This window comes from Pelophylax lessonae (assembly GCF_965119305.1).
Source record: "Pelophylax lessonae genome assembly, chromosome: 10".
Classification (NCBI taxonomy): Eukaryota; Metazoa; Chordata; class Amphibia; order Anura; family Ranidae; genus Pelophylax; species Pelophylax lessonae.
This window is the reverse complement of record NC_138777.1, coordinates 38065709-38087192: the sequence shown is the minus strand read 5'-3', so window position 1 is coordinate 38087192 and position 21484 is coordinate 38065709. Positions and strand designations below refer to the sequence as shown.

Genomic DNA, 21484 nt, shown 5'->3' with positions numbered 1-21484 from the left:
CCTACTAGTGGCAGGAGAAGCCAACTGCCCTGTTGGAAATCCTATTACAGAACAATTTTCCGACTGTCAGAGACCATAAGTACACAGCAGTGGGACATAAGAATATAAGGTGATTGGAGTGATAAGGTGGTTAAGAATAAAAAAAAAAGGTACCAATTACAAATAAATTCACCAACATTCTCTTGAATGGAGATATGCACATGCAAGGGTTAATTATGTCTGTTGGTGCTGCCAAAATATTCCACTGCATTTCTGTTATCAAGGATTACCTCCAATCTGAAGCTCCTACTACATCTCTAGGACAGCATCCTAATGGGATCTGTTCCAGCTGAAAAAGCCAAGACTGTGGTCATATGTGGGCTTGTGACATCACTTGCCCCATCCTCTGTATATTAATCCGATCTTCACAGAGCATTTGTACAAGACAACTGTGGGTTACTTTCTAGGCAAGATTATTTTGTAGAGGAGGCTGAAGAGAGTATGTACAAGTAATAAGCAATCAGTTTCCAGTTAACCCCATTCAACAGCGATGAAATCTGACTCAATGCTGTGATTTAGGGTGCCATATACTATACACCACAAAATCACTTTGCATTTCTTTATGATATTAAGTCCTCCCAACAAGGCATCCTGGGTGGGGAGGGCAAGGAGAAGATTTATTAAGGAGTCAGTTTCCTGGAAAAAATGTTTTTGGTATATGCTGGAAAGTTAATGAGTTAAAGCTGATCTTCTTGATTACTAAATATTGTCTAAATAAAATAGATTTGTGAATTGGTGCTTCTGAAAATGCGATTCAGGACCACCAGGGGTCTCCACTGGGTATCCTCAGCTGCCGCAGGCCGTGGAAGGATGTAGACCTCCAAAAAACCGCTTACGCGTTTCGGGGTGTTCCCCCTTCATCAGCTCTGATGAAGGGGGAACACCCCGAATCGCGTAAGCGGTTTTTTGGAGGTCTACATCCTTCCACGGCCAGCGGCAGCGGAGGATGCCCAGTGGAGACCCCTGGTGGTCACTCATTGCTTATTGCCCGTGTTTCATAATCGTTTTGTGAGTATAATGTGTATATATGTCTATTACAATAAATTTTTTAAAGATAATGCACTAGGCTAGTGCGCCCTCTGTCCATTTCTCTTTTCCAGGGTTCTTTTGTAGTTTGGTGCTGGGAAAAATCATGATATTGTTTGATATCAGTTGAAAGCACAGGTAGTGTGGGATGAAGACAAGGACAGAGCGCAGTCCTCCCCCCAGCATGGATGGTGTAAACTGTGTCTGAGCAGAGGCTGGTTCTATGCCCTACTGGAAACGCTCCTCCCCCAGGCAACCACGACCGAGCTGTCCCAGCTTCCCCCTGCTGGCCAGGTCAGGGAACCGGATTAGGCCAGTGAGTAGAGAGTACCTGGAGTGGAGCATTAGCCTGGAATATGGATTAGGAGGAGGTGGGGAAAAGAGAGAGTGGGAGGGGGGCCGATTTGCTGTACCATGCTGCCCCTCAGTCCAACAGTTCCCATCTATAAAGACTTGCAGTTGGAGGGCAGCAAAAATGCGCGGCTGAGCTGCATTTCTCCTGCGCACCAACTGCTCTCCCTGGCAAAGTTGACCCAAATTGCAGAAATCAGTGGGTAGCAAGCCCACCAAACGCTACATATTTAAGTTAATATGAAAGCACCGCAAGCACCCCACAACAGCGTGCTTTGTGTGGCATATTTTTCCTCAAAAATGGGGTTAAAACAGGTGGTGAGGAACCATTGCATAACTTCCTCACCACCTGTCAGTAGCCTCTATGCGGATCCGCCTTCAGAGGCAAGGGAGATTTAGACGCATGTCTAAATCTACCCTAACTAAAATCTTACATTTGGGTGGCCTGGCCCTTTAAGTCCATGAGTATTTTATTTCAAATTTCATGCAACTTATTTTAGTCAGTAATACTTCCATTTAGCAAAAGTGTTACTTTGTAGCTTTACGTGTCCTTATAGTCTAACTCTATGGAAAATAAATATTTCAGTTGCGAATGGTTGCTGGCAGGGTAACTACATTTTGGATTGTTTAATATGCAATCAAGCAGTCATCAGCATTTCCAAAATTTTAATGTGGAAACATGGCAATTACAGATAATTTGTGTTTTAAGAATGCTTGTTCAATTTTCTAAATGTTAGTGAGGTCAAATAGACATTGGTTTTTGACCACAGTGACAAGAAAATTTGAAGGAGCAGGATGGAAATTTTTTCTCAATTAAACGTATTTCTAACAGTGTGGTTTTCATTCGGGAAATTACAATAATTTCTAAATTAAATGTTAACAGTAAAATAAATTAATTGCGAACGACATTCGCCCAATCGTATGTACACAGAATTTTCGTATGACTGTTCGCATTAAAGTGCATTATAATACTGACTAGTGTATGGCCAGCTTTAAAGATCCACTCAAGTGCAGCTGCCATAAGTCAAATGAAGATATCACTCTAAAAGATTTCCTACAATGTAATATACTGTATATAGCTGCAAAATGGGAGCACCTGTGTTATGGCCTTGCTGAAGGGAACAGACCCAAACTATCGTACAGAAATCTTGCATTTTCAGTTTCTCCAAGAAGTATAAACCAGCCAATGATCCAATATACCCAGAGCTGAAATATTAGTTTAATTTAGGCGAAGGAAAATTTATTTGGGAATTCCGAGTTTACAGAAGGCGTAAGCATTGTGGCAGACCTGTTTCCAAACAGATCCTAAAACATCTATTCCTTAATTTTTACATCTTCCCTTAGAGACAAGAGCTGGGATGTTCCTGTCATCATAGAATATAATATGTGCAGTGTGCAGGCATGCAGAAAATCAGGATGATGTGCTGTATAATGGGGTTTCATGACGGTTGGATGAGAGCAGAGAGAATACTAATGTCCTACTCATATGGATTAGATCCACAAACACAAGACTGCAGGAATAAATTATTTTTACACTTTAGTATTATTCGCAGTCTTCTATACTTTGGTATATCGCCTACACATCAAGAAGGCAGCCATATTGTGGGCTGAATAAATATTCATGAACTTGCTGTGTATTAATTTACCACAAATGGATTCTTCATAAGGGAGGTGTGCTAGCTTGATGGTTAGCATTGTGGCCTCACAGCACTAGAATTCTGGTTTCTATCCCCAATGGTGTCTGCATCCCCTATGTATACAGCCGTGGCCAAAAGTTTTTAGAATGACACAAATATTCATTTTCACAAAGTCTACTGCCTCAACTTTTATGATGGCAATTTGCATATACTCCAGAATGTTATGAAGAGTGATTAGGTGAATTGCAATTAATTGCAAAGTCCCTCTGTGCCATGAAAATAAACTTAATCCCATAAAAAAAAAAAAAATAATTCCACTGCATTTGTCAAGAAGGCTTCAGGGCGCCCAAGAAAATCCAGCAAGGGCCAGGACCGTCTCCTACAGTTGATTCAGCTGTGGGATCGGGGCACCACCAGTGTAGAGCTTGCTCGGGAATGGCAGCAGGCAGGTGTGAGTGCATCTGCACACACAGTGAGGAGAAAACATTTGGAGGATGGCCTGGTAACATGAAGGGCAGCAAGGAGGCCACTTCTATACAGAAAAAACATCAGGGTCAGGACTGATATTCTGCAAAAGGTACAGGGATTGGACTGCTGAGGACTGGGGTAAAGTAGTTTTCTCTGATGAATCCCCTTTCCGATTGCTTGGGGCTTCTGGAAAAAACCTTGTCGGGAAAGGAAAAGTCCTGTGTCATACCAACAGTAAAGCATCCTGAGACCATTCATGTGTGGGGTTGCTTCTCAGCCAAAGGAAGTGGACTCACTCACAATTTTGCCTAGGAACACAGCCATGAATATAGAATGGTACAAAAACATCCTCCAAGAGCAACTTCTCCCAACCATCCAAGTACAGTTTGATGACAAACAATGCCTTTTCCAGCATGATGGAGCACCTTGCCATAAGGCAAAAGTGATAACTAAGTGGCTTGGGGAACAAAACATCGAGATTTTGGGTCCATGGCCAGGAAACTCCCCAGACCTTAATCCCATTGAGAAAAGGTGGGTGAAAAAAAAAAAAAACCCACAAATTCCTGAAAACTCCAAGCATTGATTATGCAAGAATGGGCGGCCATCAGTCAGGATGTGGCCCAGAAGTTGAGTGACAGCGTGCCAGGGAGAATTGCAGAGGTCTTGAAAAAGAAGGGTCAACACTGCAAATATTGACTCTTTGCATAAACTTCATGTAATTGTCAATAAAAGCTTTTGACACTTATGAAATGCTTGTAATTATATTTCAGTATACCATAGTAACATCTGATAATAAGATCTTAAAAAACTGAGGCAGCAGACTTTGTGAAAATTAATATTTGTGTCATTCTCAAAACATTTGGCCACGATTGTACTTCATCAAAATGGAATAACCGTGAACATTTCTTCCAAAGAGCAACAAGCTATACATCTGAAATAAAATATATATGGGACCAAAAACTGCTCCCAGCAGCATATAGTATAAAAATCCCTTCACCACATGACTGCTAAGGAAGCTGCCATCTTAGCTTTGATTTGATCCGCAGTTCCAAAGTGATGCACTTGTATTCAGTTAGGATATTAGCCATTCCAGAGCTTGACAGTTAAGTTGAGAGCACAAGCAACTATAACAGTTATCATTCATGGAACGCCTTAACAGTTTAGGGAAAAAGTTAAATTGGTGGGTTTAGTTCCACTTTTAACTGTACTTTCATATACTATACCAACACAAAGCTAATCTAGCCATGGCAAACGAAGCAGCCCATAGCATGGCATGTTCAAGCAATGAAGTGCATCTAAACCCAAACAAAAAGTGTAATTATTACTTTGAGCCAGTTAAACTTATATTGTATCTTTCCATGCCAGTCCTAAAAATCACCTGTCTGGCCCCCCACCAAATTATACTCACCCCTGGCTTCCCTGCAATTCCTTCATCCATGGTAACCAGCAACACTACCCGGTACTTCCAGGTACGGAGAAGCATGTGACTTCCTCTCCTGTGACAGTGTTTGAGCCACATGACCAAGGGAGTAACCTCATGGCTCACCCCTGGTTCAAGGCACAAATTAATTTAGTAATGGCTGCAAGGGCAACGTAAGTATCAGTGGGACAGGGGGACTTTTGCAGAGGCATTTTCACTTTGCCTTGCTTGGACACTGTGACAGTGTCTGTTTAAAGGGGGGAAATAAGGTGAAAATACACACCAGGGAAACAACTTTCTATCCTGTTTACATCGCTAAAGCACATGTTTCCTGCATAGCTCCAAACTGTCCCTCATTTGGGACCAAATCCCTTTGTCCCTTGTGCAGCCTCAGCTGTCCCTCTTTTAGTCTGATTTATACATCCCTAGACAAAATGTACTGTTATACTACCAAAATGATTATGTTGCACTAATTATATCCATTTGTTATTTAAAGAGCCAAAAACAGAAAAAAAAAATAGAGGTTACAAAAAGCAGTTGTGCGAGTTAAAATTCTAAGAGTACTGTGCTTATTGGTCTAGTATTTTGGATAAGTAGGAGCAGCTAGCACGACAGAAGACAATTTGTAGCCATAAAAATATATAGAAAAGTGCAGCGCTAAGAAATGTAAATGATATATGAACATATGATAATAAACATGATAATTAATGTAAACTAAAAATATAACAAAAGTGACAATGTATCAAAAAGTCAGCGATGAAAATGTGAATCTTCAACAGTACAGATCCAGGTAATATTTATTAGTAGTATAGGAAAAGCGTGAGTAGAACAGCCACCACCAACATCTAGGAGGCTTACCAGAAATGGTGGACCCAATTTGGCGTGTGCCTAATGGGTCAATACAGGCATTTGTGTATCCACAAAAGGTATATAGGGAAAGAAGGTTGATACTGATACGTAGCTTGACTTTCCGCTGTACTAGAGATATTATGAAATAATCCAACATCAAAAGGAAAAGGCAATCCACGAATAACACATGGGTATATCTTCTTCAGTTAACTCAATTGATGAATATCCAGCGAGAAAACAAAAAGAGCCTCCACATAGTGTAAAACCGTAGATACAAGGTGTTTATTAAAAGATTATAGTTGTGTGGGTTAGCCAGCCATTTTCTGCATCTTTGTGGTCCATTTAACCTGGGTCATGGCAGGACATGTTCTTTGCCTACACGCTGGGGTTGATTTCACTAAAATTGGAATTGCAAAATCTGGTGCAGTTCTGTATAAAAACCAATCAGCTTCCAGTTTTTCTTTTATTTGCTAAAGTTTAACTGAACAAGCTGAAGTTAGAAGCTGATTGGTTTCTATGCAGAGCTGCACCAGATTTTGTACTCTTCAGTTTTAGTAAATCACCCCATAGTGTACCAAAAGGTGTCCCTCTTTATCATTTCAGAAAGTTGGGATGTATGGTTTCAACATAAGAGGGGCTGAAGCTAAAATTGCTTGGGATCCCCAAACTGATTGACTGATGGTTTGTGAGAGACAATGCCATCATCAGGCAAAAGTTTCAGCTGCATAACTCTAAAGCCCCGTACACACGTACCGATTGTCGGCCGTAAATATTCGGCCGACGACCGATTGGCCGATTGTAGGCTTGTTAGTATGATGCTTCCGACAGCCGACAGCGCATTTTCGGCCGAACAGAATCTGTTGTGTAGGCATTAAATTTTTTGTTGGCCAACACCAGATCGGCCGATTGTTCCTCAGTCAGTACAGAATTCGGCCGACAATCTGCAGATTTGCAAGACTGGGCATGCTCAGAGAAGAAAAAACACACGGAAAGTTAACCATCACATGACATCACTTCTGCAGTCGGCTGTTGTTGGCCGACAAAATTTGTGTGCAGTCTTTTGCACTTTTCAGAGGACAGGACATCCCTGGACAAAAAGACGGCCGATCGGTCGGCCGACGATCGGTACATGTGTACGAGGCATAAGAAAGAACAGAGGTCCCACTGCTATGCTTCAATTACCTTCCACAACACGAAGGAAGAAGAAAATAGGGCTAATAGTCATATACAGTATAAGAGGAAAACCTTTTCTTGCAGGATACAGCTTTACCCACCTTTTACTAAATTCTGACTTAAACTTTTAGATTTATGTAGCAGCAACTCTATTGATTTCATAGAAATCTGCACCGGACGAAGGTCTAAAGGTTCACTAAGCCAGGGTGCAAGAACCAAGATGAACTCTGCAATTGGTGACCTACCAACAGATAAAGATGTAGCGAGTGCTATCAGGCCTGTGGTCCATACCCCCCATCTCTGCCACCACCCTGCTTTCTCGTTGTAGCAATTAAAATATCCTCCAAATGTTCATGAGACTGGAGAAGATTTCACATACAATACATTACTTAGTGTTTTTATACTATTGTAAAAAAGTAGAAGCACAAAGTTTTTATGTGTTTTAGTTAAAATTGCATCATGCAGTAGAGATAAGTCCTTTGAAGAAGCCCTATGAATTATTTAAATCAGGAAGCATTGTATCTGTGTCACTGGTGGCTGAGATTCAGGAAGCAGCTCTGATGTAAACTCATTGCATTTCAGTACAGCAAGTTGTAACTAAAAAAGTATCCCTTGCAGTGCGGCTGTCTCTGCACTGCAAGGGTTAATTGCTCATGTTGGCCTAGGACGCAGGGGTGTCAAACTGGCAGCCCTCCAGCTGTTGCAGAACTACAAGCCCCATCATGTCTCTGCCTATGGGAGTCATACTTGTAACTGCAAAGCCCCATGGGACTTGTAGTTTCGCAACAGCTGGAGGACCGCCAGTTTGACACCTGTGGCTAGGGGGGAAAAAAAATTCTTACCCGATCCTCTGCTCCTCTCTGCAGCTTGACCCGTCCCTACAACATCTTCTCCCCCACACTCCAGTGATCTAGGATTCTGACATCAAGCACACAGCAGGGTCCACAGCACTGCATTGAACATAATGATGCCTTTTAAAGGAGCAGTCCGCTGCTGAGGCGTGAGTACGTGCCATCAGCCCCACTTCAAGGGGTCATTTTTGTGTTGCCCAGGGTTGGGCTTTAAGACTTTACTGTAGCTAAGAAATACACTCTAGTTTAGGACCCACCTCAGCCTACGATTGGTCAGTGAAGGAGCAGAAGCACAGTGATGGGATTAATATGCTGTCCTAATTCATACATGCAGAGATATAGCATGCTAGGTAGGTATGGCCACATATGGGCCATTTTTTTTTTATTCTCCAGTACAAGCTTTTCAAAGAAAACTTGTATTTGGAAAAATCTCAATACTGCCATCTGCCATACCTAAAAAAAAAAAATGCCAGTTGTATGGCTGTAATGATCCAATGGCTTCAGTTCTTGGAAATATTGACCTGGAATAACTATACAGATTAAAATCTCTGACTCACTTTGGATTTCTAATCTGCATACATTGGGTTAGTAAAACAAAATTGTGACATCAGAGACTGCCAGGCAATTTGAATTTGCAGAAGCAATGTCAGCAATGGTAGCATCCATAATTCTCTCAGGCAGGTTTTCCTTTAAATCAAACATGTTGTTTGCTAAAGGAAAGTCCACGTTTTCTTCTGCACCTTCTCTTCCAATGAAATCCTTCTCTAGGCCTGGAACATACTGGGGAGCAATGTCTGTGAGCCCGTGTCATTATATGAATAATAGGATGCAGTGGGCAGAGTACCAGCACAACACTCCGTGTGCGAGGGGGAGGAAGCGAGGTGAGAAATTCACTAGCAGTACAAGATGTTCCACATGCCTAGTTCCAGGTTACAGAGGACGGGCTATCATCTAGTATCACCTGCAGTAATAGCATGTTTCATGTTAATGCCCAAGGAGGCCTTTGCACAGCGCAGCAAACATTACAACCAGCAAATCAATGGATATCGATATCTCTGGCTCCTGGACTAAGCTGTGCGAACCGAGCTGTCCCTGGGTATTCACTGTATTGTGATCTCCTCCATTGCTTGTACTGGCTCGGTAAACATGAAACTGATATGTACAAAGAAGTGGTTACTAACCACAGAGTTATCTGAACAGCAAACACTTAGGGCCTATTCACATATACTGTACTGACGTGAGTTTTACTGCACTGGAACAATGCAGGTCACCGCATTGACACATAGAAAACAATTGTTTTCTGTGTGTCCTGTTCACACCAGAATGCTGCGGTCATGTGCAGTGACCACTTGACCTCCAGTCATGGCCAGACCATTTGTGCTCTACTTTAACTGGAAATTCCACGGTCATGCAACACTGTAAACAAATTAAAAAAGGTTGTAAACCCCCCTGTAATGTTTGTGCCCAAAGGTAAGTCTATATTAAGGCTTACCTATTGGTACTGTAAATACCTCCTAAACTTGCACCGTTTAGGAGATATTTACTGTATACTTTTGCTGATGACGTCATCGGTGCATGCATTCAGAAGGAACGCCACCCATGCCGTGACTGGCCAGTAGCACAGCCAGAGTCTGCAGACCTGGAAGGAAGACGGGCGAAGAAGGATGCATAGTCCAGCAGGGACGACGAGGGCTTCATTTGGAGTGGTCACATTATGTGCTAGTATGTGATGCATACTAGCACATTATGCCTTTACTTTTCCTTATGCGAACCGCTGCAGGTGTCAATCTAAAGGAAATGACAACCCCAGATTGGTTCGCATGTCGCAGTGCGAACTATCAAATGATGCAGGAATCAGTGTTCACACCCATGCGATCCGATTACAGTGTGAACCAGAAAAAGGGTCCTGCACCATTATGGTGTGAGTGCAATGCAAATTCAGCCATACAGTTTGTATGGCTGAATTTGCATCGCTCAGGCATTGCATGTAATCTGCACAGCAACACAGTGCGAATCACTTGCGATGTCTGGCATCATGCTAGTGTAAACCGGCACTAAATGTTTATAATTTTTTTCACACAAATAGAGCTTTTGTTTGGTGGGGTTTGATCACCAGTGGGGTCTTTTTTTTTATTATTTGATCTTCATTCTATGCATTAAGATCAAAAGCCTTCTGTGTGCAGCAGCCCCCCCCTCAGCCCCCCTAATACTTACCTGAGCCTCCTCTCTATTCATAGATGTCCATGAGTTCCTTGGCTGTCCGGGACTCTCTCTCTTGATTGGATGAGACACAGCAGCAGCTCCATTGGCTCCCTCTTCTATCAACTCAGTTAGCCAATCAGGAGAGCGAGCAGGCGGGGCCAAACCGCAGCACCATGCCTGAATGGATTAATGGAGCTGCAGCTCGGCTTGGGTGTCCCCATAGGAAGCAGCTTGCTGTTGGGACACTCAACAGGAGGGAGGGGCCAGGACCTCCAGCCAGGGACCCGAAAAGGGGGGGATCCGGAGTGCCCTGTGCGAAACCATTGCACAGAGCAAGTAAGCATAATATGTTTGCTATTTTAATTTAAAAAAAAAAAAACAAGACTTTACAATTACTTTAAAGAAGTGTATAGGTATTTAATAAATAGTTACATTGGTCCAGCTTGGATCAATGTAACTATGTATATACCATACCTGACCTATGCCTCTGGAGGCTGGAAATTACTGAAGTAGACACCACTAGTCCAGTGATCTCCACCTGCTTCCAGATCCTGCGAGCAACTGCACTCCTACTTACTGAACACTATGAAGGTTGGCCATTGGCCGCACAGGCACCAGTCAGAGAAGGCTTTGCATTCTGACTGAATTCAAAGCGTTCTATGATTGGACAGGGTGGAAAACGTGACATCACTGCCCACTGCCCAGCCTCTCAACTTCATCCCATCAGGGAACACTTTGCATTCATTCAGAAAATGCAAACCATTCTCTGAATAGCGCTCGTAGTGAGCGGCCAACTTACGGTAAGGTAACTTAGGTAAGGTAGTAAAGTAAGTGCAGCCGCTTGACGTGGGACCCGGAAACAAGTGTAGATCAATGGAGTAGCAGTGCCTACTTCAGGGTTTTTCAGCTTCCAGGGGCATCAGCCAGGTATGGTATATACATAGTTACATTGGGCCAAGCTGGACAAATGTAACTATGTATAATATTCATACCTGGAATTATTCTTTAACAGAACAAGAGTAAAATATACTGTATGTAGAATGTCTACTTGTAAAAGAACTTATCCAGCTATAGCCAAACAGGAACACAAAAAGAGCTCTATGTAAGGAAGGCGGTTTTCTCACCATTCAATTGTGTGAATAGCTTGGAGAGTGAAAATAGAGGCTTACTGTAAATGGTCCTAACACTGAACACTCAGGTCACATTGTATACTGCTCACCTCTCCATATCAAAACACAGTCTTCTCTTTCACAACTACAGGCTGTTAACACATAAAGGCTGATAACTTTTTTTGCCCGGGCTAAGATGAAATATTGGCTTTCCCTCTTGAAGACCATTTCTACTTTGCAGTGTGTTTATTTTTAAACAGCGTCTCCAGGCAAAAAATTTCTGTGAGCTGCTAATCCAGGAAAGCTAATGCTGACATCAAAAAATCTTCCTTCACTTTTTTTTTATATTAATAACCTGATGTATGAATTTGAAAGCAATGTTGCCATTTTTGCTGATGTCAAAAAGCTACATAGAATTACCAAAACATAGCAGCATAGTGGCCTAATAGAGAAGGATCTGTACAAAATGGGCACTTACATGACAAATGAAGCTTGGGGATGACTGATGTATGATTTTGCACCTAGACCGTAGTAATAGCATTGCCCCAGTACAATAATTGGAATACGGATGAGGAAGAGTGTGCTTAAAAAGGACCTTCACTGAATGCCGTGTGATAGATATAAAAGCATGTATAATCTTGGGGCGTAAAGGAAAAAAACAAATGGCGATTGAAAGCATGTGATGTGATTATTTAACATTTGCCTATATATTTATTGTATGTCTTACATATGGAGTACAGTTTTTGTCACTGCATTGTAAGAAGGCGGATACCTATTCCTTAACCACTTTACCACCAGAGGATTTTGCTGTCTTACGTCCAGGCCACTTTTTGCGATTCGGCGCTGTGCGACTTTAACTGACAATTGCGCGGTCGTGCGACGCCATACCCAAACGAAATTTACGTCCTTTTTTTTCCCATAAACAGAGCTTTCTTTTGGTGGTATTTGATCACCTGTGCGATTTTTACTTTTTGCGCTATAAACAAAAAAAGAGCGTTTATTTTGAAAAAATAACAATATTTTTAACATTTTTTTATATGAAATTCCTCCCAAAAAAATGTAAAAATCTAATTTTTTTTTAATTTTTGGCCAATTTGTTTTCTGCTACCTATGTTTGGTAAAAAAAAATCACAATAAGCGTATTTTGATTGGTTTGCGCAAAAGTTATTGCGTTTACTAACTAAGGGAAAATTTCTGTCATTTTTGGTGTTTTTTTTTTTTAACGAGTAATGGCGGCGATCTGCGATTTTTTTTTGCGGGACTGCGACATTGCGGCGGACAGATCGGACCCTTGACTGACATTTTTGACACTTTTGGGGGTACCAGTGACATTACTGCAGTAATCAGTGCTATATATATATATATATATATATATGCACTGTTACTGTAAAAATGACACTGGCAGGGAAGGGGTTAATTTTATTGGAGAGGGAGGGGTTAATGTATGCCTGGTGCTTACTGACGTGTGGGGGGGGAGGGGACTGAGTGAGTTAGGGACAGATCGGATGTTCAGCTATGCTGAACACTCCGATCTGTCACTCCCTGTCACTTAGGAGATCCGCCCGCTCTGTTTACACAGGCGGGCGGATCTCCAAACTAGATTCCCCGACGATCGGGGAAGAGCAGCGGCGATCGCCGCCGCTCCTCCCCTGGCCCGACTCCCGCTGTGAATGAAAACAGCGGGAGCGCGCCTACAGGGGGAGGAGTCCAGCGACGTAGGTCTACGTCGCTGGACGATAACGAGCCACTGTGCCGCAGTAGAGGCACAGTGAGCGGGGGTAAAGTGGTTAAAGAGGTTGTAAATCCCCCTGTAATGTTTGTACCTATAGGTAAGCCAATAAGGCGGCTTTCCTATAGGTACTGTAAATATCTTCTAAACTTGCACCCCTTAGGAGATATTTACTGTATACTGCGCCAATGACGTCATCGGCGCATGCGCTCTGAAGGAACGGCCGCCCGTGCTGTTTCTTCAGAGCCCTGTGCCGTGACCGGCGACTCCCACGCAGTGACATCACGCGGCTCTGGCCAGTAGCACAGCCGGAGTCCGCAGACCCGGAAGGAAGACGGGACGACGAGGGCTTCGTTTTGGAGGTGTAACATAATGTGCTAGTATGCGATGCATACTAGCACATTATGCCTTTACTTTTCAGGTAAGAAAAAAAAACTACAGACTTTACTTCCTTTTTAAAGCCCAACTCTGGGATAAAACTGCCTGCATGACGTGGACCGTTCCCATTGGCTGTCCATTGGAGGGGTTCCCTCAAGATCCAAAAGAGGGCTGGCATCAGCTCAAGGGGACTTAAGGGTACCGTCAATTTCTAGGGAATTTGTGGCCTGGATGGGGGAGACTGGGGTGAGTATAATTTGCTTCTCCAAGTAGAAACATGGAAAAAATATCTGGCAAGGTGTGTATAAGGGGGTTTTTGCTCAGAGTTGGGCTTCAAAGTGAAACTGAACTCAATAAGTGAAGATTGAGAACATCTATAGAGTTGCACTGATCAATGCTAGTATCAGTGCCGGCACTAAGCATTCGCACGAGTTAAAGTACTTGTGCAAATGGTACCTTCCAGCCCGTATTGCAGTGTGATTTCAGGTGCGGTTCAGGTACCAATGCAAATTGTAGTGTATGAGATTAGAAATCGCACCTGAACAGGACTGAAATCGCACTGGACTTTTTCATATCGCATTGCAAACAGGCTGTGAAAACTTACTGAAACGCACATTAAAACTGATGTGAAACTGATCTGAATCTGATGTGAAACTGATGTCTCTGCAGTAAAATCTGTGCGATTTCCCATCAGTTTTTATGCAGGTATGGTGTGAACAAGCCCTAAAAAAAACTGTCACATGGCACTAAAAATAGGTATCAGTAATTGGTATTGGAGAGTACTTGAGAAAAAGTATTGGTACTTGGTATCGGTGCATCCCTAATACAACGGTAGGTGTGCCTACACAGTACCCTGAAAAAAGTACCCTATGTCCTGAATTCCTCCTGAAAAAATAGCAGAGTACTCCCTAATATGTGAGGGTGTCTAGGCACACCTCATAGGTGTAAATTTGCAGTGTGTGACCCAAGGCACTGCGGCATTTGACTGCTAGCTTTAGGAGGTTTGGTGATGTCACTACTCTGCTGCTCACTGTTCTCTATGCTGAAGACTCTGACATGAGGAAGTTAAACCCTGCCTCTACCAACATGGTCGTCTCCATATAAAGACACAGTGACCACAAGGCATGGTAAGTTAGTTCCTCTTTGACTTTATGTAAGAATCACAAGACTCTCAGTAAGGCAACGAGCAACGTAGAAAGCATAGTAACTCACAGCAACCAATTAGCTTGCACTGGTCTCACTGCTAACCAAAATGTATTTGGTTGCTGAGTTAGTATCCTTCACATCGTTTGAATGCTCTTTGCACTGCCCTAATAAAGCCTGACTTCTAAAAATTCTCAGTGATACAATACAGATACATAGTACTCACTGCTGCATCTAAAGAGACATTATAGTACAAATAATGAACCAATGAATGTACACCACAAAATTCTCCATACTCTATCTCCTGTGTGCACAAACAGCAAAATGCCAAACATCTCTTAACCTTCATTTCTATTTGGCGTGCTGCAAATCAACCACTTCCTTAGTTCAGTATCAAACAGCTAAATTCAGCATTCAGGATTACTGTTCCTGTCTCCATGGCAACCCAAGCCCCGGAACTTCCACCACAAGGGCAGCCATGTTGGAATGCTCACATTAGCTAATTGTATGAGAAGACTGGATGGTGCAGGACCACATGGCCCATCTTGTCTGCCCATTTTCCTATTAGCCATTAAATCACTCACTAATTGGATGCTGGTAGAATGAATTTCTGCTGTACACTAACAATGTAACCCGTTTTGTTCACAATTCCATTGAATCATTAACCATTCTGTAGTTATATGTTAGATGTGCAGAAGTCGATAGAAAGAAAATTCTGTTATCTGACTCCAGGACTTTATGATATGAAGAATAAAGTCAACCTTTAAAGAAACATCTACCGCTGCTGAAATACATAACGTATGCTACAGAAGGCCTTTAGGAGAACCAGTTGTGGCTAGGTATATGTAAGAATCCTAATCTTTAGTTGTTTATGACAAATATATTTTCCTTGGTATTTAAAATATCCAAAATGAGGGACAAATGAGGAGGAAGGTGGTACAGAGGGACTTTGTTCAAAACGAAATCAGGGACAGTTGGGAGCTATGCTCTCACTTGACTTCAGTTGACTTTTCATCCCCTGACACAATGAGCTCTTAGGTACTAACAAAGTGAGTGAGTGGCCAAGTATAAATATTTAGTACATTTTAAATAATTAAAGTGGTTCTAAACCGTTAAGGTTTTTCAGCTTAATGCATTCTATGCATTAAGGTGCAAATTTCTGTGCTGCAAAGCACCCCCCCCCCCCGGACTTTCCTGAGCCAAATCCGAACCAGTGATGTGCATGAGAGATGTAGATCTCGCCGCTGTCTCACTCCTCTCAGGGCAGATTGATAGCCATTGGCTCCCACTGCTGTCAATTAAATGCTTTGCCAAAAGAGCAAGGGCGGGGCCGAGTCGCCTGCTCTCTGTCAATAGATACAGACAAGGCAGCTCGACAGCGAGCATACACAGGTCCCCCCATAGAAAGCGGCTTTCCATTGTGGCACTTGCCCATGAGGAGGAGCTTGGAGCACCGGTGGGGGACCCCACAAGAAAAGGATCAGGGCTGCTCTGTGCAATAATTTTGCGGTCAATCAACTCAGTTAGCCAATCAGGAGAGAGAGAGGGGGTGGGGCCGAACGGCAGCCCAGTGTCTGAATGGATACACGGAGCTGCAGCTTGGCTTGGGTGCCCCCCCCATAGCAAGCTGCTTGCTGTGGGGGCACTCAACAGGAGGGAGGGGCCAGGAGCTCCAGCCAGGGACTCGAAAAGGGGGGATCTAGGCTGCCCTGTGCGAAACCAATGCACAGAACAGGTAAGTATAACATGCTCGTCATTTTATTAAAAAAAGCTTTAATGTCGTTTTAAGATTGAGTTATATTAGGATTATTCCATATAGCCCAGTCATGACTGGTTCCCCTTAACCTAACGATCTAAAGACCTATAGCATATAGAAACCAAATACATTTCATCTTAATCAGATTAGTGAAAGTCAAATTCTGATTTGTTACTACACATTCTCTTTGTCTCTACTGATCAAGTCAAATTGTATTACAGAAAATGAGACATACTTGGTCTAGACATTCCACACTATATTCTACAAGCCATCTTCTACACTTTACAAAACAACTTTATTGCACAATTCTGTTATCTTTAAATACCTTAGCCTACACCCTCTCATATGGTCTATTACAGTCCAAGCTGCTCCTGACATTGTCTCCCACAATGCATTGCTTCAATACCTGTCAAATCCATAAATGCTCTGTGTCATTTTAGGGACAAGTGGTGCCATGCTAAAAGAGAGGGAGAGGAGAAATGGAAGTGTGGTCATGTGGCCTACACACCTAATAGAAAAGCCATTCATGGAAATCCCAACTGCAATTTATTAGAGGAAACACATGAATAAAGGCTGATTCCCAAGCAATATAGGGCATGTAAGAAAATCTATCAGTGATAGAACAAAGACAAAATTAATTAATTAACCAAAGCAATTATATTTATCATAGAACACACACAAATACATTAAAGTAACGCTGTTTGCCTTTAATCCTAATAAGCTCTCACCAGGAGATAAAATCACACAACCACAGAAAAGCGATGAGTGGACTCACTGACCTACTCATATGAGAGGTAAGTCAAGGTTTGCATAATACAGTGGGCTCGGATTTTAATGCTCCCACAAAGCTTGAACAACCCTTTTTAATATCTGCAATTCCTGGTGACAGCTCACTTAATGTAAAGACACAAAGGGGTTTATTTACTAAAGATAGATAGGGCAAAATTAGTAACAATTCTGCAGAGAAACCAATCAGCTTCTAACCTCAGCTTGTTTAAATTAGCTTTAGCAATAAAACATGGAAGCCGATTGGTTTCTTTGCAAAACTGTGACAAATTTTGCCCTCTTTAGCTTTAGTAAATAAACCCCAAAAGGTTTACCAAGTGACTTCAGCAACATTGTCAACTGGTTCTAAGGTTGTTCTACCTCCGATAAGAAGAATGTAATAAAGTTCACCACAATTAAAATATATCTATAGGCCAAAAAAAAGGGTTCGTTATTATTTTTGGATAGAGTAGGGAAGGGTTGAAACCCCTGTGTGGGCCGAGTTTGCTTCACTTCTTGTCCTAGGGACCCAGCAGCAAATCTACTCTTGGTTAGTTGTCACCAGAATTGGTGTCCCCACCTGAAGATTTCTCCTGTACCCGTGAACACTTTAAAATTGTGGATTTCCATCACTTTCTGTCCCAGAGACAATAGTCACCAGGACAAATTGTTAAGGTAAATCTCCTTGGTGGGAAAAATCAACAATAAATAACTTGATAAGGTTTTGAACACTTCCCTACTACATGCAAAACTTTAAGAAACAACATTTTGGCTTTACATACACTTTTAATCATGCCAGAAACACATATACAGGCTTTAATTCACAATTTTTAAGGTTTTTTTTTTTTCGTTTTACCATCTGCTCGCAAAAAAATAAAAAATGTTTAACAAAGCATCGAACTCTTCACAGTTTGGTAATGCAAAACATCAGTGCACTTAAATCTCAGTTCATCAAGCAAGCATCCAGCACTGAAGCATGCCTTTGTCTTATTACCGTGCCAATAATAACCCATTTAAAAGTAAACCAACCTTATTTCCCTTGAACACAAACATCATGGTACAAACACCAAAGTATGACTGTGCAAGAACACCACGACCACCGATCAAGCACCTATTTTTTAGTGTCTACTCTGCACAGTCTGCAAACATTGGAAATTCTTCATAGCCATATCCAGTTCATTGAGGTTGGAAATCTCTTCACCGTCACTTATCGTTTTTAGGATCTACACAACACTGCCATACAGCTCCACAGCACACTGAACAAAACGTCAAGCTTCAGTAAAGCAAGCAAATTTACATGATCTTCTTCCAACAAATCAGCTTTAACACACGGATCGCTAGAGAAATCAATGAATAACATCCAAAATTGCATGCTGAACACAAGCTTTGATATACAGAAGTATTACAACAAATCTGGGCTCATTTAATGCAAATCTGTCACATTCGAAGCAAGATCAAGCATGGCAAGGCAGGCTAAAATATTTAGAAACTGCTTTTCCTTTTTACAGATTCTTACTGAAAATATGCATTTCAGTACCCTTTATTCAAACCTGTGACCTCATAGAAGGAAGCTGCATGAAGCCAGGAACTTCGGACATTGCTTTGTGGTTGGTTGGCGCAGATAATTATAAACGTAGCCTGTGCTCACAGAGAATCTCATACTATGTTGTCACATTAATTTGGACAATGACAGTCTCAGAGACAACATGTTACCTTATCAATGTAGCCTTGTGAAGAATCTACTCCAGTCCAAGGCACCCTCTTAGAGGTGACTGACATATTTTAATATCACAATAAATATAGCAGTGACCCGTGGAAACTAATCAGCTTTCAGCTAAGAGAGGGTGGACTTGTAATAGCCATTTTGAGATTTTGCAGAACTTAAAACAGAAACCCATGTTTCCTACCTCTATAAGGAAGTCTCCAGTCCTCAGGCCGGCTTGCCATGCCACCCCATCCTCATCCACTGATTCCAGGTACTGCAGAGCAGGGAAGGCCGGTGTTGGGTTAAATTCCTCAATAGGAGTGTCCGCTAAAAGAGGAAAAAAATTATTTAAGCCTCAAGAGTCCAGAGAATGGATGAACTAGGATTGTGTATATCGGATTGCATACGTTTTTTTCACCCTTCTATTGATTGAACTTGATGGACTTGTGTCTTTTTTTCAATCATACTATGTAAAGAATTAGTTTTAAAATAGGATGTCAGTAACAGAATAATGAGAAAGTACTCTGATGCCTCAGATTTTACAGACCTGCCAAAAGAAGATTTCTAGAAAACGATAAAATGTTTCCCATGTGTGGTCATCCCCTTCTTATGCCATATTTAAAGCAGGTCTGAACCTTAAAAAAGCTTCCTTACAGTTTGGTATTCAGTAGTACATGGGAACAAAGACATCTACTGGACCAAACAGGAGTTCTGACTTCACTGACTGTGTGTTTGTTCCAGGTCTGTGACTTACTGGAAGATGAGCCCTGGAGCCAGGGCTGCCATCAGGGGGGGGGGGGGACAGCCCATACACATGTAGGGGGCCCGGGGATTCCGAGGGGCCTGGCCACCCAGGCCCCAACCAACAAGTTTGAGTTGTTGTTGTAGTAACTAGCAATTGCTAAAACAGGGCGGCCCCAGAGCAAGCCAATGCAGCCAAAGAGATGTCTTTTTGCTGGATTGGGATGTCTCTTTGCTGATATTTGGGGCTGTATCTTTGCTGGATTGGATTCATTTTCATATATTAAGTTGTAGGAGTGTTAAAATAAAATTGTGTGCACTGAAGGACTCGGTGGGATGGCCAGTGGGCAGATTCAGTGGGACGGCCAGAGGGCTGGGCCCTGGGGAATATTGGTTGTCAGGCCCGGAGGGGCCCAGTCCCAAAGCTGTGTAGGGGGCCCCAAAATTTCTGATGGCTGCCCTGCCTGGAGCTAGTACAATACTTTGGGCAAAAGCTTCAGAAGTTTCAATTAATGTGTAGGTCAAACCAGAAACTTTTTTTTCTGGTTTTGGATAAAGTAGGGAAGGAATGGCACTCATGTTGGGTTTTTAAATAGTAACAGTACTTATTCCAAAATTTAGAAAAAAACGTTCTGACTGGACATACACACTTCTTAAGATACATATATTGCCTCATTGCAGAAAAGGTACTAATTCTTAAGAGTAGTAACCTAAAGGAACCAATCAGATTCCACTGTGCTAATGTCAGAGTAGTACAGATGTCTTCTGAATGGCTATATTAGGTAACTGCATTCAATATTTAGTACTTGGGTATTAGAACACCTTCATTCTTTTTTATTTTGGATAGATTAGGGAAATGTGAAAACCTCTTTCAGGTTTCTTTAGCCACCTGTGTGTCATTGAAAAGATTTCTCTTCACTTCTTGTCCTATAGACCAGCTTTTTTTTAACCAGGTTGCCCTCAGGTTTCTTCCCGGGTGCCTTGGCAAAATGCCTAAAAATTGTCGAAAAATTGTTTACAAGCCAGTAGGTTGATAAATCCTGCCTTTTAGTTACACAAAGCCACAGGTTTTCATTGTGCACCATTACTACCTACCAGCTGTCAGTGTCCTAACAGCCAATGACGCCATCGGTTGATAAGCGGGATGTCTGGTGCATGCAAAGCATCCTTGTTTGCCCCTCCTCTGCCCCCTTCTTCAGCACTGGGGTCACATTACTTGAGTGAGGGAAAGAAACTGAGGGAAGAAAAAAACCTTGGAATACCAATGTGCAAAGGTGTGTTTGCTTTGGAAGAATAAATCACCTCTAACATTGGATGTCCTACATGTGTGTATGTTGCTGTGTTATACAAAACTATTAGTTTCATTTTTTACATTTTAGACTGGGGTGCCTACAGATTGTGCAGAATTTTAAAGGTACCTTCACTGAAAAAATGTTGCGAAACACTGCTGTAGACGCAACAAGAAATGTGAGGAATCCTCTCTTAGATTGTTGCCATTGAAACATCTCTCCCCATTAGAAGATTTTCACTCTACTCCTATTCTGGTGATAATTTTAAATCTTTGGATGACAGTGGTCACCAGTGCTAGCACAGAGAGTGAATCTCCCTAATGGGACCTAGACAGGGGTTCCCACTCCTTACCACTATATTAAAGCTAAAAAAAAAAAAGGTTTGCACTTTAGTCAATATGCTGTTTCCTCGTCATTATGCTTCTCCCCCCTATTCTTTTTTTTTTGGCTTCCTTGTTCTTTTTCCTCCTTCATGTTCTATTCTAAGCATTTCCACACTACAACTAGATGGTGCAGCTGGCAAACACCCCTTGTCAGCTTACTAGACCACTAAAATCATTTGTTCTCCCTCCTTCCGCATTGGCGAATCCATTTGTTTCAATCTCATTTCCTGAATTTCTCTCTTATGATATAATGTTTTCAGTGTGTTTATTATATGTTCTGCACCCCCATTTTGTCAAAACAAGGTTTAAATAAAGCAAACAAGTAAAAGGAATAACAGGATTTATAGATTCCTTATGATAGTACATAATGATATGGCTTACTAGTCTTTAATGTAGAGCTTACTAGTCTTTCATGTAGTAAGAGCAGAATAGGCAGCAGTGTTGGCTGGTCGTGTTTAGTGATTTCAACA

The 21484-nt window shown here is 42.0% G+C and overlaps 1 protein-coding gene across 4 annotated transcripts in view; it reads right to left on the bottom strand.

Moving 5' to 3' along the window:
* Positions 1-21484, bottom strand: part of SHANK2 (SH3 and multiple ankyrin repeat domains 2) — a 976209-nt gene that overhangs the window by 231034 nt on the left and 723691 nt on the right. For all 4 annotated transcript variants that reach the window (XM_082271109.1, XM_082271110.1, XM_082271111.1 and 1 more), the window contains exon 16: positions 18804-18928. In XM_082271109.1, coding sequence (XP_082127235.1) covers positions 18804-18928 — 125 coding nt within the window. The remainder of the gene's footprint in view (positions 1-18803; positions 18929-21484) is intronic.